General features: G+C 36.7%; 1 protein-coding gene across 1 annotated transcript in view; it reads right to left on the bottom strand.

Moving 5' to 3' along the window:
- The window catches only part of MAN1A2 (mannosidase alpha class 1A member 2), a 172,951-nt gene that overhangs the window by 129,139 nt on the left and 25,326 nt on the right, over positions 1 to 18,486 (bottom strand). The window contains exons 2-3 of the mRNA XM_045546919.1: positions 4,989 to 5,244; positions 2,800 to 2,896 (exon numbers count right to left, since the gene is read on the bottom strand). Of these exons, the coding sequence (XP_045402875.1) occupies positions 2,800 to 2,896; positions 4,989 to 5,244 (353 nt within the window). The remainder of the gene's footprint in view (positions 1 to 2,799; positions 2,897 to 4,988; positions 5,245 to 18,486) is intronic.

The following is an 18,486-nucleotide window of genomic DNA, read 5'->3' as shown; positions in this document are numbered from 1 at the left end:
AGGACAGAACAATATCCTTCAAAATATGAAAGCAAAAATCATTAACAAAATATTAGAAAATTAAATCACAGTTAAGTTGGAAGTAACAAAAAGAATTTATTTACATACATACACATATACACACACATAAACATCCATCCATATACACACGTGGAAAATAAAAAGCACCCTTCAAAACGCATTGCAAAGTAAAAGAATACTCTTTGCCAAATCAAAATAATTTCTTTTAAATGCCAAAAGACCTATCCCCAACAAAACTCCTTCAATTCTCTAGAATATCTAAATAAAAAGAATTCATTCTATTAATCATGTTAGAATTAATAACATCAGTGCTTAACTCATGTCCAGTATCATTTCCCTCTTCCCACTCACGAGCTTCAGGGGCAGGCTCTAACCAGGCAAAACCAAATGAACACATTCCATCCTTCCAGGTATAGCACTGGTTCAACCATGGGCACAAAATCAATCAGAGACAAGAAACAATGAGCCTTTCAATGATATTTCTAAAAAGCCCAAGTGCTCTCATCTCGACAGTGTTCTCTTTTTTACAGATGTAGTAGTATGAAAATAAGAAGCTTCAAACTGCTGCAGCCATCCTGCTAAGAAGCTAGCTTGACAGTATCAACACAGAGGAAAATAGAGGAAAGAGACAAAGAAAAAAAGATCAGCTGCAGTCAGATCTACACCAGGACTTCATTGAGCTGATGAAATTTCCTTTTTAGTCTAAGACACTTTGCAACGGATTTTGTTATCTGAACATAAAGAGTCCTCTGATGCCAAGGACTAACTAGGTAGAAGTCAGAAGAGCACTGATTTCAGTTACCAAATAAAAGAACTGTTTAATAATCAAGGCTAAGAAAAAAGGAAAAAGTTTTAAGTTAATGTTTTCCTGATAATCTAGAATTTTGCGAATAAAGGTCATTACCCACCTGTACATTACTACGGTAACAGAGAGGTTGAACATTTAAAGTTCCCTCTAAGATTCTAATTTTGTAAAGGCATACTGAATTTGGGATGTTAAACAAGACACTGAGAACTATTACCCTTCTCTTTGACTTTTTCTATTTTAAAAAAAGATAAGCAGAGTTTTAAAAAAAAAAATCAAATTGTACTCACTAGGAAGAATATGAGATGCACAGAAGAAACAAAGTAAAAAAAAAAAAATCTTAAACTTTAAAAATTCATCCTTTAATAAACTGTCTATCTACAAGCATAAGACAAAACACATTAATAGAATAAAGGATCTATTCCTACTTAGCTCACTTGACCAGAAAAAAAAAACTGTTACCACTCAAAAAATTCAATAAAAATATAAGCACCTAATTTTGACCCCTGAAAATTCTGCACCTTGAATTTTTGCTTTTTCTATCACTTCATCATAACTTTCTTCTCACAATAAATGTTTCTCATGTGATGACACTGAATTGTTTCTCTCTTTGAAGTTTACTAAAGCAGTATGAGGACCAACATCTATTTGATAAATGTTAACACAATATGTTCTGAGAAATATGGTCTGAAACAAGTAAAAAATTAATATTCAGTTCTTATTTTTAATACATATTTATACTGGAATGCTTTAAAAGGGCTCACAGTTTATCACTGAGTTTAATATAAAGCGATAATTACTTGAAGAGAGGATCTAATTTTAATTAATTATTAAATATAATGTCTTTTAGTGCACTAATGCCTCATACTGCAACATTCACAAAGCAATGGAAACTTTCAGGAAACATGCTTTATGTCATCATGTGATAGCTGATAAATTAAATGTCTTATTACGAGATGTCTGATAGTCATTGATTATCTAAAGGAAATTTTTTTCCCTGTACTCCCCTACCACATCTCTCAAACCCAGGAGAAATTATTTGTAAGACATTTTCTTTTTTTGACATAAAATAAGCAACAACGAATTATAAGGGAAACCACAGCATTAGAAAAGTTCTGCTACAGTGTCACAAAAGACAATCGCTGCTAATTTTATTACTGTGATGGTGTATGTACTTTAAGTAATAAAATTGTGTTACATATAACATAGTGTATGTATCTCGTGCCCTATTAAAATTTTCTTGCCTTTACCTATTTTTACTTAAAAGAGAACCATCACATCAAGAAGCATTTAAAATGAGGGAAAGGAGTGAAGACTACAAAGAGTAGCTAGACAATTCTCAAGACTTATCTTTGGGTTTAGTAAAAGTTGTTAGTTAAATTAGTTAACTAAGTTAACTTGCTCCTTGAGTCAGTTAAACTAGGAATTTTAACAAGTGGACTAAATTCAAAAGAGGCAGAAGGAAAAAATTCAAGATGAACACAGCTCTTCCCCAAAATTCCATTCGCACACATTGTTTATTTTTGCTTAGGAACTGTGAATGTACAACATAACCTGCTCAATTTGCCAACAAAATCACCATGGGCATGCTACTTTTTTTTTTTAATGTACACAGCACTACTGGAATTTCCTATCCTTCCCCTCTTTCTCTATAATGTATCAGAATTGGTAATGTGTTGAAGAAAAAATTACAAATAGGTGCCTGCCTTTCCTGACATTAAAGAAAAAAATGTAGGAAAAAACTTCAAAATGCTCAGATAAATGACTAAAGCATCCATACGTAAACAAAATTTACCAAATCTGTGTATTCCAAAGCAACTAGAACTAAATCTTGACTGAAACTTGCAAAAAACATACACATTTCTTCAAATTATAGTTCCACAGAAATACTCAGATTTTAGAAATTACTTTAAAAAGCTAGACCTTGTCTTAAAAGATGGAGGCAGAAATAGTAATTAGACAAGTAAACTTACCAAATATGTTAGTGGAGTGTCCTTTCCTTGCAATAGGTCTGAGTTCATTATGTCCCCACCCATATGTCCTATAATTATCCCAGGCATGTTTCATCATCTGAGGAGAGAAAAAGTATAATCCATCAATTTAAATTATTCACAAACTGTTATTTTTATATTTCACGTAATTTTCGGTTTTATTACTATATCCCTTACCCATTCTCCTAGACCTCTTTCATTAGTATTATTAATCAATTAACATTTGTATCAGTGTGAAAACACACATAGTGATGTTTAATCTCAACCTACACAACAGAAAAAAAAAAATGGATGTAAAAGACAAGTTCTTTTCCTTGGGGAGGAAGATGTCTGTTTGGTATTCTTCCCTGTCAGTCACTTGGAGAACAGCTCCCTTTACCTCACTGTGATTATGACAGAGTTGTCAGTCAAAGAGCCACCACCAATTAACTCAGCCTGACCATACCCTTAGACCAGAGATCAGCAAACTTTAACTCTGCCGTTGTAGCACAAAAGCAGTCCTAGTAATACCCCCATTCAGAGAGAACATGACTACGTATAAGGAAAATCCCAAGTAATCTACAAAAAAGCTACTAGAATTAATAATGACTTCAGTAAAGTAAGAAGATACAAGTTTGATAAAGTAACAGCAAATGTATTTCTATATACTGAGTTCTGTGAGTACTTCTAGCAAATTACCGAGCCTGAGGATTGTCTTGGGGTCCTGTAAACACACATAGTTATCCATCTGAATCATTATGTATGTGAGAAAGTATTTCAATAAATTATGACATCTGAATAAAGCAAGTTGGGCATCTGAAAAAAAAAAAATCTATCAATGTCTCCCCAACACTGTCCAAAAAGAGTGCCTTAAGTAGTCCTTATATAAAACAGACTCTACAAGTGAAATAAAATCTGATTGTAGCTCTATTGACTCCAACAAGGTCAAGGTTTTATAACAATCTACAGGGCCAAGCTTAAAATATCTGCTAAACCTTCTATCTACATTACTAGAATATATATAAATAGATATTTGACTACTTGAACTAAATCTTATTTTATAATAAACAAGCCTTTTGAAATATTATTGATGCTATTACACTCTGACAAATCTTTGTCTTTGAAAGTAGTTTTAACTGCAAACTCCACCCAGCATTATCATGTGTTCTAATTAACAAAGTTTAACTCAAATATTCACTAGATTTTTCCCCCCTCTATTTTTATCTCTAAGTAATTACAGAATAACAAATTGAAATGCTTCTCAGGCTACATAAACTAAAAATTTTGAGATCAATTCTTCCCTGTTCTTCAATCCACAGAGACTCTTTGGAAGGAATGTGCTCTTAATCTACAGTATGGTTGAGGGGTAGGTATAATTACATGTTCTCTAAAAGATTGCAGATTATAATACTAACTCTTTAGAAGCATATTTATGAGATTTTCATAGTATCCAGCAGAGTCCCTCATAACTGAACACTTAAGAAACTGCTTATGGCCGGGCGTGGTGGCTCACGCCTGTAATCCTAGCTCTGGGAGGCCGAGGCGGGTGGATCGCTCGAGGTCAGGAGTTCGAGACCAGCCTGAGCAAGAATGAGACCCCGTCTCTACTAAAAATAGAAAGAAATTATCTGGCCAACTAAAAATATATATACAAAAAAATTAGCCGGGCATGGTGGCTCATGCCTGTAGTCCCAGCTACTCGGGAGGCTGAGGCAGTAGGATCGCTTAAGCCCAGGAGTCTGAGGTTGCTGTGAGCTAGGCTGATGCCACGGCACTCACTCTAGCCCGGGCAACAAAGTGAGACTCTGTCTCAAAAAAAAAAAAAAAAAAGAAACTGCTTATTCAATGAGAAATTATACATGGATCTATTATTTATAAAATGCTAAATTTCAAAAGATCTCTGAACACAAGGTGAGTGCTATAACCATCCAAACAATATTATACCAAATATTTTAAGTATCCAGTTATATTATAATCAATATTAAGAAAGAGACTTAATTCTAGTCTTTACTGCCAACTTGGAAAGTGAACTACAACTATGACCCAAGAACAAACAAGATCATAAGATCAAAGTAGGACAATATAGACAGTGAGACCGTGTGAGTGTGTGTGTGTGAGAGAGAGAGAGAGAAACAGAGTATCTCCAAATCATATCATAAGACCACTCCATATCATAAATCTCAACTTATTACCTCTTTAATTTTTTCCCTTTTCTCTCTTATGTCATCATCTTCTGGGTCTCCACCATTTATTCCTACAAGGTTTGGAATAGGGACTGGTGGCAGTGGCTTCTTCTCTTTGGTCTTCATTTCTTGGACTACCTTATTTTTCTCTGTCTGAATTTCTGCTCGAATTTCCTCTCTTGACTTTCTTAATTTTTCTTTTGCTTCTTCCAGGGCCTTCTCATGATCAGCTCGAATTTTATTTCTCAGACGTTCTTCTTCTTCCCTGTGAGAAAAGGAGAAAAAAAAGACTGGTTAAGAGCTGGCCTTCTTCTTAAGAACTTCAACTTTTAAACATGAAACTTAAAGGTTCCTCTATCAAGCCCTGATAGTTGTTTTCTTCTTTTGCCATTAAAAGGCAAGAATTATTAGTGAGAGAAGACTCAGGTCTGCCCAAAGAATAGAATAAATAAAACTTGGTATGAGAAAGAAAATGAACCTAGGATGCTAAAGGGCAAACACTTTACACAGTAGAGAAAGAGGAAACAAAGTTATAATTTCAGGGCTAAGTAAGAACAGAGAAAACAGCAATGAATAAATTATCAGACACATGCAAAACATAGAGACCAGTAAAAACTAAATGGAAGAAAGAAAATAAAAAATAGAATTAAGCATCAGAAAGGGGGGGATTATAAACACAGGGCCAATGAAAAAGCTAAGAGGAAAAGATAAGAGGATGTGAACTTTTTCATTTACATAGTACAGTATTTGCTTTTAAAACTTTAAATTTTGAAAATAGCATAGCTTACTCCTAAATCAGCCAATGACAACTACTCTAAGGATAAACAACTAACTCAACAGTGATCAGAGAGTCACCTTTCCAGAAATTTAATTCAAAATCTGCAGATGGTTGGACTTACAACATTGCTGATGAGAATATAAACTAATGTAAACTTTTCCACTCTGGACAAGTGGGTGTTTTCTTAAAAAACTAAACATACAACTATCATAGAACCCAGCAATTGCACTCCTGAGCATTTATCTCAGAGAAATGAAGACTTATGTTCACACAAAAACTTATATATAAGCCAGTCACAAAAAGATAAATACTGTAAGATTCCACTTACACAAGGTACTTAGAGAAGGCAAAACCCTAGAGACAGAAAGTAAAATGGTGGTAGCCAGGGGCTTGGGGTAGGGATAATGAGAAGTACTGTTTAATGGGCAGAGTTTCAAGTTTGCAAGATGAAAAGAGTTCTAGAGATGGATGATAGTGGTAGCTGTGCAATATGAATGTATTTAATACCACTGAACTGTATACTTTAAAAGGATTAAGATGACAAATTTTGTATTAATTGTATTTTACCACAATAAAAAAAATGAGGAGGAAGCCTATACACAAATGTTATAGCAGTTTTATTTAAAGTAGGCAAAAAGTGGAAACAATCCAGATGTCTTTCAACAAGTAAACAGTTAATCTGTGGCATATCCACACTATGGAATACTACTCAGCAATAAAAAGAAGTGAATTATTGATACACACAACTTAAACAAATCTCAAAGGCATTATTATGTGAGTGAAAGAAGCCAGTCTCAAAAGGTTGCAACCTATAGGATTCCATTTACATGACACTCTCAAAAAGACAAAAATATAGGGATGGTGATTAGATCAATGGTAGCCAGAGTTATGGATAGGGGAAAGGGTTAAGCATAAAGGAATAACACACGGGATTTTTTTTGAATGATAGAATTATGATGTATAGGTATTATCTGGATGACAGAATTGTTATGTGAAGAATTACAGGGGTAGTTACACAAATGTGTAACTCACTAACCTGTGTTAAATCATAAATCTGTACACTAAAAGTGAAAAATATCAATTTAAAATACAATATTAAAATAAAATGATAAATGTTCAGAGAAAAAGAAAATTGGATTGCTAGCAGTGAGGGGTGCTGATAAAGAAAACAGGAGAGAGAAAAGGAGGAGAAGGAGGGACAGCAAGGTTAGAGAGTAAGGAATACACAAGATCATCCAGTAAGGAGGAAGAATCCATGGGACCTGCAGACAGACTGGATGCGGGAGGAACAGGGCAGGGAAGAGCCAAGGTTGGCTCCTGAGTAAATCCAAGAGGAACTGACATGTAGCCGATCTGTTCAGGAGACTCAGGCAGATAAGGGCATCAGCAGACAGGTGCTGAATGAAGTCTTACATAAGATAACCAAGGCAGAAACAACCTAAGAGCCTTCCAATCCCTGACCCGCCCCCTTTGCCACACCCCCTGCCCCACCTCTTACCAATAGAGAAACACTGTGCCTAGTCTCAGAGAACAGATCATAATCCATCTATGCCAATCAAGTCTTTCCCAGCTGCCCTTGCAGCTAGGGGTGGCCACACAGCTCCATTTCAACCAAAGAGAAAAAAGGGGACTACCAGGAAATATTTTCCTTTATGGATTAAAAATTGGACAGAGCTGGTTCAGAAATGGCCTTTTAGCTGCTAAGTCTAAACCTACCAAACCACCTATTTCTGTTTTCAAATATAATTGTGAAACCTAAGGCTATGAAACCCATCTTGCAACCGAGAAGCCATAAGCCTGAGGAAAAATGGCCAACATGGTTCAGGACAGAAGAGAAAGAAGGAAAATGCCTGCTATCATTGAGTTACTACTGCCAGGGCCCTGAACTGCCTGTCCCCAGATTCCAGATTCTGTGGAATAACTATCAGTTGGGGGTTCTGTCACTTCCAGCTAAGAATTTTCTCAACTCACCTACTCACTGTGTCAGCATGTACACAGACTGAGGAAAGCAGGGGGCCTGGGACTGAGCCCCAAGGAAGAGCAATATCATACAAGGAGGACTAGTTCTTTCAAAGGCAGTTTCTGTCCTGATGACAAGGTGTGGGGGAGGGGGGCGGGGGGAGGGTCTCCACAGAAAACTAAGCTTTCGATTTCGAGCTCCAAGCACCATGTCAATCTGTTACTGCTGAATGGCATGTGGAAGCCCCCAGCATGTTTGCAACGGCTCACAGGCATCACTCTAGAAAGCAGCCTGAGTCACCGGTGAACCTTCACAAGCGGGTATTACATACCACTTTCTACAGCCCACCCTGAGGGGGGCAGGGGGTACAGCCACAACACAGCCCATATCCCCTCTCAGAGCTTCACAAAGCACATGGGCATTTTATTAATAAAAGCCCTGAAAAGTTCTGCAATAGAGATGCCTAACACAACACTTCCCCAAATTACTCAGTCGTAAGTAATTAGTCCCCTCCCCTTTTCTGCATACCCCTTTTACATGCCAAGGAACACCATGAGGAAATGCCTCTGTGCCATCAGCCAAGCCCATGGTAGAACACTGCTATTTTTTTTTTGCTATGTGACATTAGATGAATGTCACTTCTCTGAGCCCCCTTTTCTCATCTGTAAAAACAGAGCCCCCATTAACATCATAAGATTGTGCTGAGGACTAGATGAGATGGAACACCGGTTAAAAGTCCAGAGAAGTCCTTAACTCAAGTTTCCTTCCTTCCCTTACCACCTACCCGCCTCAACACCACCATCCCCCACCACCATATACATACACACTCAGCCACTTAATGATTCAGGCTAACATCAGAGTCCTCAGGGGCCAGTACCTATACTCAGTGACCTCTTGTAACTTCTTGGCTTCCATAAACTGAGTGACAGAAGCAGCTTCTGGACAAACCTACAAGGATTCAGAGGGCACCAAGTCCTCTTAAGATGGGGCCTACCTCTCTTAAGATAGAATTGGCAGAGAGCTGTGCCCTCTCTCTACCCTCCTGCCAGCACTGGCCTTTGCCCATGTAGCTAGAACAGTAGTCATATCCAGTGTGTCTTTAATTTCTATGGTAAACCTAAAGACCCTAACTCCTGAACTCTTCATGTAATACCCAAACTCAGAGCCTGGGAAGTCACCCCAAACAACAGCCTTCAGCACACATAGTCCTGAGGTCTGATGCTGGTCCATGGCCTGTTAGGAACCGGGCAGCACGGCAGGCCTAGCAGGCAAGCGAGGGAAGCTTCATTTGTATTTACAGTCGCTCCCCATCCCTCGCATTATGGCATAAGCTCCGCCTCCTGTCAAATCAGCAGAGGCATTAGATTCTCTAGGGGAATGAATCCTACTGTAAACTGCACATGTAAGGGATCTAGGTTGCACACTGCTTATGAGAATCTACTGTCTGATGATCTGAGGTGGTGATGCTACCACTAGGGAGCAGCTGCAAATGAGGATTATCATCAGCAAAGACGTCTGACTGTACAATAAAATGTAATGCACTGAATCATCCCAAAACCACTGCTGCCCTCAATCCGTGGAAAAACTGTCTTCCATGAAACCAGACCCTGGTGCCAAAAAGACTGGGGACCACTGTCTTAGTCTTGGAAAACTGTACACGAGGAGAGACTATCTGTTCAGGGCCCTCTTTGTGTTTGTTTCTGGATGGCTTGAAAACGGCTCAGAGTTCCTAAAAACAAGCTAAACAACTTCAAACTCCCAGGGAGCCCCACAACTACTCCACTCCACTCCAGTTCAGCTGCTTCTCTGTGGCCTCATGAGGGCTCTGCCCTGACCACACCGCCTTCATGGCCTCCCTTAGAGCAAAGGCTGAGCAGTCCTTTTTAAAATCCTCCTGCAACACCTGAACAACAGCACAAAAGTATGGGGAGTAAAACTCCTGAACCACAGTCTCTTGATTACAACTGTTATTTTTGTGTGAACAAGAACTCAAATGTAACATGCAAAAATAAAAGGAGCATTAATCACTTAGAAAAAAGCAAATTTTAACCTTTCAGCCAAGCTCCAAAATGGTGTATCTAATTGTGTTTACCTGAGGGCTCCACTTAACAAATCCAAAATAGAACGGTTACTTCTAGTCCCTAAAATCCACTTTTCTGCCAGTCTTCATCCCAGTAAATGGCAACTTTATTATCATGTACTAGGGTTCTCAAATCAAAAACCTAATCTTACTTCTCTCTCACCCTCTAAATCAAATTCAATAGCAATTACTATCATCTTACCCCCTAAATAAACAATTCTTCAAAGCTATCTGCTTTGCTCTGTCTCCAACACTACCAACTGTGAACCAGGTTACCATCATGCCTTACCTGGACTAGTATAATAGCCTTCCAGTAGTCTTCACATACTCACTCTGGCCTCGCAGCAAGCTGTCCTCCACCTACACTACAGATCCAATGAGCTTTCTAAAATTACACAGACTATGCCACTCTCTCACTGAAATACCACATGGCTTCCCTCATCCTAAGGAATTTTATTATGGCCTATTAAGAAATCCCATATGGTGTGCCTTCTACCTATCTCTCCAACTTCATCTCACACATACTTCCTCTAGCTCTCTGTGCTACAGCTACACAACTTCTTTCAGTTCTTTTATACGCCATATTTTTTCCCACCAGTAGCCCCTTATGCATGACGTTTCCTTTACTTAAAACACTCTGATAACTCTTTCTTTACCTTCAAGTCATTAATCAGTCATAACTTCTTCAGATATCTCCCAGATTAGATAAATCTCCCTAATATGCAGTCTCATGGCACCATATACCTTAGTACTTACCACATGTGATTCTTTGATTAATTCCCTCTCTCCTGATAAGACCGTAAGCTCCCTAAGTTCAGAGATTCTATGTGATTTTTGTTCCAATATATCCCTCAATGCCTAGCATAACACCTGGCATATAATAAGTGCTCAAAATTACTTAAATACACAGATTCCAAGATCCCATCTGAAGTAATTATGATATAGACAGTCTATGGCCCATCTTGAGGTGATAGTCAAAAGAGCTATAAACAGCAATTCTGACTTCAGTTTAAGAACCATACATGTATATTAAATATTAAAATCCATATTAAAATTCATGACATGGTGTTATGGTGACACCCTTTAATAACATTGCCATGTGATAGTTTTCTATTTTTATTTACTATTCTTATTAACTAAATGCTAGGATCAATTATTCTTCCACAAGGGAAGAAGTATATTTGATAGCAGTATGTACATGTAAACAATTTACATATTTTGCAATTTTTATAATTATTTTTAAAAATAAAAAATTGAACCCTCTAAATTTTTAGCATTCTAGAAGAAGGCCCCAGTCACCTTATCCCACTTTAGTTACTGTTATGGCAGTCAAACTTTGTTCATAAAAACCTATACTGTTATGATATTGTGAAGAGCCTTTTTTAAAGACATTTTTAAATCAAAATAATCTATAAATTTGCATTTGTCCCTCAAAAGGCACTGTTTTTAAGAGTTTACTGTGTACACTTACCATTTCAGAATAACCAACATCAACTAGAGTTCAAAGAAGTCCTTAAGAGAAATTCTAGAGTCCCAGAAATTCAATCAGACCTCCTGTTAGCTGGGTTCCAAGAGGAACAGTTTTGTAGTTGGAGAGAGGAAAAAGTGTATTTAACCCAAAAGTTGAGAGACAAAGATTTTAGTTCCAGCTCTGCCCCTGACTCACCCTGCAACCTGGCACAATCACTAAAAAACCTCCAAAATCAGTACCTTCCGTCAACAGAGATAAGAAAACAGATAATACTACCTTGACTATACCAGTTTACAAGTACTGTAATACTTATTACTAAGGACTTTTACTTACTTCGGATCCACTAGTTTATCCTAGGTATGTAAAAGTACTTGGCAAATTATAGTAATCCATACACACATACATCATTATTTCCATTCTTCTAACCTCTCTGTTCCAAAATACAAGGGAATGCAGCAATCCTCACAACTGCCAAAGCAAAGAATGTTCTTTATTTCCTTTCTTCCTTGAGAGTATCTTTTCACAATAATCATTTAGTAGCACTATGAATTTTCTAGCTAGTTTTCTTCCCTATATTACTCAGAATTTTATTTTTATTTTCGTCTCCGTTCAAATGTCTTCTCAAATTTTGCTTTAGCCATCAAATTTATAGATTTTTAAATTAAACCAGCTGGGTCACTTCTTTTGGGCTTTGTTGTCACTTGAATGATCTTTCTTTTACTTACATATTTTTAAGATTTTTTTTAACTTTGATATCATCAACAGATAACCATGTTGGACTTCCACCTGTAAATATCTTTTGCTTTTTGCCAGTGGTTTATATCTTCCTGTGTAGTACAGAACTTGGCCTTGCCCAACAAGAAGTCTAGGCATTGTCCTCAGCTTTTGGGAGGTAATCTGTCATACTGGAGAGAAGTGCCTTTGTTTATGGCGGGTGCTGACCGCTCCACATCTTCAGGTAGGGTTGGCCACATCTACTAGTCTCAGGGAAGCTGGCCATGTCAGAAACTCCAGCAACGACTTAGGATGAGGGCCTCTGAGTCACACAATATCAGTCCATTTAGAGACTAAGTTCAACCACACAGGCAATCAAGTAATTGATCAATCATGCCTACATACTGAAGCCCCCTTAAAAACTCTGGCCCCTGAAGCTTGGATGAGTATATCATGCTGGCAATACTCCATGTGTACTGTCACACATTGGTGCTGGAAGAACATGTTTTGATTCCATGGGGAGAGGACACCAAAAGCTCCACATCTGGAATTTTCCTGGACTTCACCCTATGCAATTCTTCCCTTACTGAATTTAATCTGTATCTTTGGTAATCCTTTCATGAGTTTAATAGCTTTCAGTGAGTTTTGTGACTCCCCAGCAAATTATCAAACCTAAGGGTAGTGTTGGAAGCCCTCTGAATTTGCAGGTGGTATCAAAAGTTGGAGTGGTCTTGCAGAAGACTGTGCACTCAAACTTTAAAATTTGGCTGACACTTGGCCGGGCACAGTGGCTCATGCCTGTAATCCTAGCACTCTGGGAGGCCGAGGCAGGAGGATTGCTCGAGATCAGGAGTTCGAGACCAGCCTGAGCAAGAGCGAGACCCCATCTCTACTAAAAATAGAAAGAAATTATATGGACAGCTAAAAATATCTATAGAAAAAATTAGCCGGGCATGGTGGCGCATGCCTGTAGCCCCAGCTACTCAGGAGGCTGAGGCAGTAGGATCGCTTAAGCCCAGGAGTTTGAGGTTGCTGTGAGCTAGGCTGATGCCACGGCACTCACTCTAGCCCAGGCAACAGAGTGAGACTCTGTCTCAAAAAAAAAAAAAAATTAGCTGACACTGGGTACCTTCCAAGGCTTCCAATAAAATCTGGTCTTAAATCTACAAATTCTCATGATATTTCAAATTACTCTTTACAACTGTATCTTTAATATTTAACTCACTTTTGGATATCCCATAAGTAACATAAGGTTTTGCTTGTTGTTTTTGTTGCCTTGTTTTATTTTTTATTTTTTATATTTTGTCCTTCGACACATCCCTGGTCCTTGAAAAGCAAAGGCAAATGACAACAAAACTACTAATTGTGGCTTACATGTACCAGGCAATGGCTTAGTCAATTACATAGATTATCTTATTTAATTCTCATACCAATGTATGAGGTACTCTCTGTTAAACACCACACTATTCCACCTTATTATGAAAACACCAAGGCACAAAGAGAAAAATTAAGTAATTTGTTCAGGGTCATAGGCTAATAAGCAGAGAGCCTGGCTACAAACAAATGCATTTTGACTTCTTAAACACTATGCAAAATACTGTCTTTCACATAAGAGATGAATTTTATTTCCTTTCATATAAGAGATGGATTTTATTTAACAGTTTGTCTCTTACTTATTGGGCAGATACTGATAACTATCTCCCAGTATCCTTTCTTTCTTTGTCCTTAGTCCAAAGCTCTCAAGTTTTAGCTGGGCACATGCTTCTACTAAATGAAAACTCTACTTCTCAGCCACTCTTATTCAAACTGCCCTGCAGAATTTATATGTGTGATCAGAAATTAACTTCTATCTTGCTTAAGCCACTGAGGCTCCTGTTAGTTGACAGAAATAAACAACAGTAATAGATTTCCTTCTCTAATTAGAATATTTAAATAAATTACATTTGGAAGCACTCTAGATGACCCTGAATTACATAGAGATATACACAATTACACTGAAATTCTTATATGGCAAAAATACGGGTGTATATAAATATTTCCCTTTATATTCACTCTCTGCTTCTCTACTGGAGCTTTACCCTTCACCTACAAACATGAAGTCTCACAAATCCTTTAAAAATAAATATATAAAAACTCCTCTCAAAATTATCTCCCACCTTCACCTTCACTGATGTCCCTCTTCCTTCCTTTTACCATTTTACTTTTTCAAAGAGTACTACACTTGCTGTTTCCACTTCCTACATTTCACATCCATCGCTCTTTTGTCACCACAGTCAAAAACTGATAGCTAAGTTTATCTTTCCTTTGAAACTCCGTCTTCCTCAAATCTGTCTTTCCAATAGGCCTCTGATCATTGGCTTTACCAACTTCAATGCACCCAAAAAATGTTGTATTTCATTCTTTGGGTCACTTCTGCTCTTACTCTCAGTCAGTAGAAATAGAAAAAGAAAGTGATAAAATTCATTCCTAATATTTAAAACTTCAAATCAAAGGAGAAGGAGAACTTCTTCAACCTAATAAAAGATATCTTCCAAAAATTACAGCAAATATCATTCATTCTTAGTAGTGATATTATAGAAGTGATTCCCTTCAAAATGAGGGAAACAAAGACTCTCACTGTCATAACTTCTAAGTAATTGAAGTAAAAGTCCTCGTCAGCAAAATAAGAAAATGAAAATAATAAAATATAAGGAAAAGGAAGTTTTAAAAAACTGTCTTTTTTCACAAGCACTATGATTTCTACTTAGAAAATGCAAAAGAAATCTACAAATTATTATAAATAGGGGAGTAGCAAGAAAGGGAAGGAAACTACCTAGCAGACAGCAGGTACTCAGTAAATTTAATTTCCTTCCCTTCCTATCTCTTGGGTCCTGTTTTTCTAGACTCCATGCAACCAACCTTCTGTAGATACATTCTTTCTTCTATGGTAATGCTATTGTTTACATCAGCTTTCATGCACATCAATTACTTCTTTCCTAAGATTTCCAGGCCATGTTCTTCTGATTTACCACCAAGAAATATGACAGCCCTTAAAGACTTCAGCAAATAACTATTCTCAACCATTATAAGCGAATTTTACTAAATTGACTCTCACTAATCTCTAAATTCTAAGAGTAACTCACCGTTGCCCCATTTACTGACTAAAAAATATGATGAATGAATCAACAATGCAAAGCTATCTTTTAAAGGACAAATGACAATGGCCTATGTTATCAAGTTCTTTTTGTAACACAGTTGGATATTAAATAACCCTCTCAAATATCCTATATTTTAATAATATTCCAAAGAAATTTCAGAGAATCCAAGAAAGCACGCATACACATACACACATACACACACACACACACACACACACACAGTTGAAACAATTACGTAACTAGTTACTTCTGTACAATATAGGCTGAGAATGATTTTAGGAAATGACTACAGGATAGTTAGCAACTGGTACAGAAAATACTGAAACAATACATTCCACACAGCTTAGTAGCAAGTGCCCAAAGAAATTTAAGACCTCCCTCCACTCCCAAAAAATGCCACAACTTCAAGGTCATGAAGGAAGAACTTCTTAAACCTGGAGGTAACTAAGAGGCAAGATAGTACCAACTGTTACAAGGAAGTTGTTCACAAATTCCATCTAAGATGATTCTCAATAGCAAATGAATGTACTATATTCGTACAAAATAACACTGTTACACAAATGACAAAGAACTTTATGAATGTTATCATTTTAAGCCAAATCATGTACTTTCCAGTGCATTGACTGTAGTTAAAAATCAAACAGGACAAATTGTATCACTTTTGAGCTCCCCATTCCATAATAGTGAATCCCATTCTTGAGACAATATGTTAAGAGAAGCCCAACTCTTTCTCAATACAAGTAACTGCTCAGCCACACAAAAGAGACTAAAAAGCCACATTCTGAGAAATCCATTGAACCTCAAAATTTTATGCCAAATCCAATAACTTTGGTCATGTGACTCCTAAAAAATACCAGAAGCTTTAGCACTCCTCCCATTTTAACAATGCAGCCCATGGACCATCAACACAAACTCACTGTCTCTATCTTAAAGTTTAGTTAGGTATAGGTCATTTTATTTGGCTATTAAAAGATTTTGTCCACATAGAGAGCTGTTATAGATTACTCTAACTTGGGTTGTAATAGGATTTCAGTTTGAGTTAATGGTAATCTCAGGTTAAATCAATGGTTATCAGTCATTTTTCAGCTTAACTCAATGAAAAGAAACCAACATTTACGAAATGTGAGGGGCACTGAACTAGGTTCAGGGAATACATTGTTTGCCCAGAGTTCACAATCTAATGAATATGTAAATAAAGTACAAAATGTTGGTGAATCACAACAAAGGAAGTAAATATCAGGGACTGTTATAGCAAAGGTAAGATATACTTAGAAAAAAATATCCATTTGCTAACTACAGAAGTATGACTTGAAAGCAGATTTACATATGGAAATAGCAGAAGAAATACATGATCTTCAAATATAAATTAAAAGAATAGGAGTTTTCCAGGCAAATTAAGAAGATTAGGGCATTCTGGGCATAGAAAGCATAGTGTACAAAGACAAAGAAGTAGTGACATAGCATACTATTAATAGTTAGAAAGTAATTTCGTATAGCCACTAAAGGACCATACCCTTGTGCAGGGTGGGAGAGAGTACACTGAAGTAGGACAGACTGAGCGTAACAAGGAAGCCTGAGAAGACAAAAACTCAATCATAAACAAAGCTTACACTGCATTCTGAGGACAAAAGCAAGCACTAAAGCACTTCGACTCCAAAATGGCGTAATTGTACTTAAATCAGAAAGAACACCTCCTCAGGACTGACATGGGAGCCGGGAAGAGTAGGAAGGGAAATGATACAAGGCTGGAAGCAGGAAAAGGAGTTAGGAGTTTACAGCAGCCCCCAGACAAAAAAATGACAAGGCCTTAATAAAATGCATCTAACACACATATGGAGAAGAGGGACCAAATATAAGAGATCACAGAAAGGTAGAACCAGTAAGTTTAGGTAAGTGATTAAACAGGAAAGGGGAAAATCTAACAATGACAGATTTTTCTCACTATACTGACTATCGCCATTAATTGGACAGAAAAGAAATAAGGGGAAAAAGGTGATTTAGGATAAAGGGCAAGAGTGAGAAAGATGCATTAGTATGACTTCAGACATGCTAAGTTTAACAAGTCAACAAAGCACACTGGTTCAGATGTCCAAGGCTGAAGACATTTGTGAGTCATCAGCCTAAAGGAGGCAGCTGAAGCTCCTACCTAATTAACTATACACTAACATGGGTAAATTTTATGGTATGTAAACTATACCTCAATAAAGATTTTTTTTAAGTGGTAGCAGCTATATTAATATCAGACAGTAGCTTTCACAGCAGGGATAAAGAGGATCATTTTATAATAATGAGGTCAATACATAAAGAGAATATAGCAAGAGAATACAACAATACTAAACATTACACACCTAGTAACGGAATTTCAAAATATGTAAAGCAAAAGTTGATATGAATGAAAATAGATAAATTCACAATTTAACACCCTTCACTCAATAATTGATTTTTTAAAAAGTACAAGGAAAATTGGTAAGGACATAAAAGACTTGAACAACCCTATCAACCAACTTGAACTAACTGACATTTATAAAACACTCTGCCCAACAACAGCAAAATACACAATCTTTTCAAATGCAAATGGAACGTGTACCAATACAGACCATTTTCTGGGCAATAAAACAAGTCTCAATAAATTTAAAAGGATTCAAACCATACCCAATATTTTCTTTGCTATAATGGGATTAAAGTGAAATCAATAACATGGAGGTATCTATATAATCTCCAAATATTTGGAAACTAAATTAACACAGTTCTCAATAATCAGGGTCACAGAAGGAATCAAAAGTAAAATTAGGTGATGGTTGCATATAACTGTGAATATACTGAAAACCACTGAATTCTACACTTTAAATGGATAAACTGGATGGTAGGTGAATTATATCTTAATGAAGCTGCTTTTAAAAAGAGAAATTAGTAAGTGCCTTGAACTGAAAATGAAAATATCAAAATTTGCACATGAAACTAAATTAATCCTTACACAGAAATTCATAGCACTAAATGCCTATATGAAGAAAAGAATCTGTATTGGGTGAGGGAGATCTTATATCCAGAACCTTAGGTTCCAACTTAGAAAATAGGTAAAAAAAAGAAAATTAAAACCAAAGTTAGCAGAAGAAAGGAAATAATAAAAAGCAAAAAGAAATAAAATACAAAACAGAATAGAGAAAAACCAATGAAACCAAAAGCTCGTTCTTTGAGATCAATAAAATTGATAAATTTCTGGTAATAGGAGGGAAAAAAGAGAAGCCACAAATTACCAGTATCAGGAATGGGGGAAGTGGCATAACTACAATCCTACAAATATTAAAATAACAGCAAAGAACTATTATTAACACGTTTTTATCAAAACTTCAATAATTTATTAAATACA

The sequence above is a fragment of the Lemur catta genome, chromosome 3, assembly GCF_020740605.2.
Source record: "Lemur catta isolate mLemCat1 chromosome 3, mLemCat1.pri, whole genome shotgun sequence".
In the NCBI taxonomy this organism is placed as follows: Eukaryota; Metazoa; Chordata; class Mammalia; order Primates; family Lemuridae; genus Lemur; species Lemur catta.
Note: the sequence above shows the minus strand (reverse complement) of the source record. Positions and strands in the feature narration are given on the sequence as shown.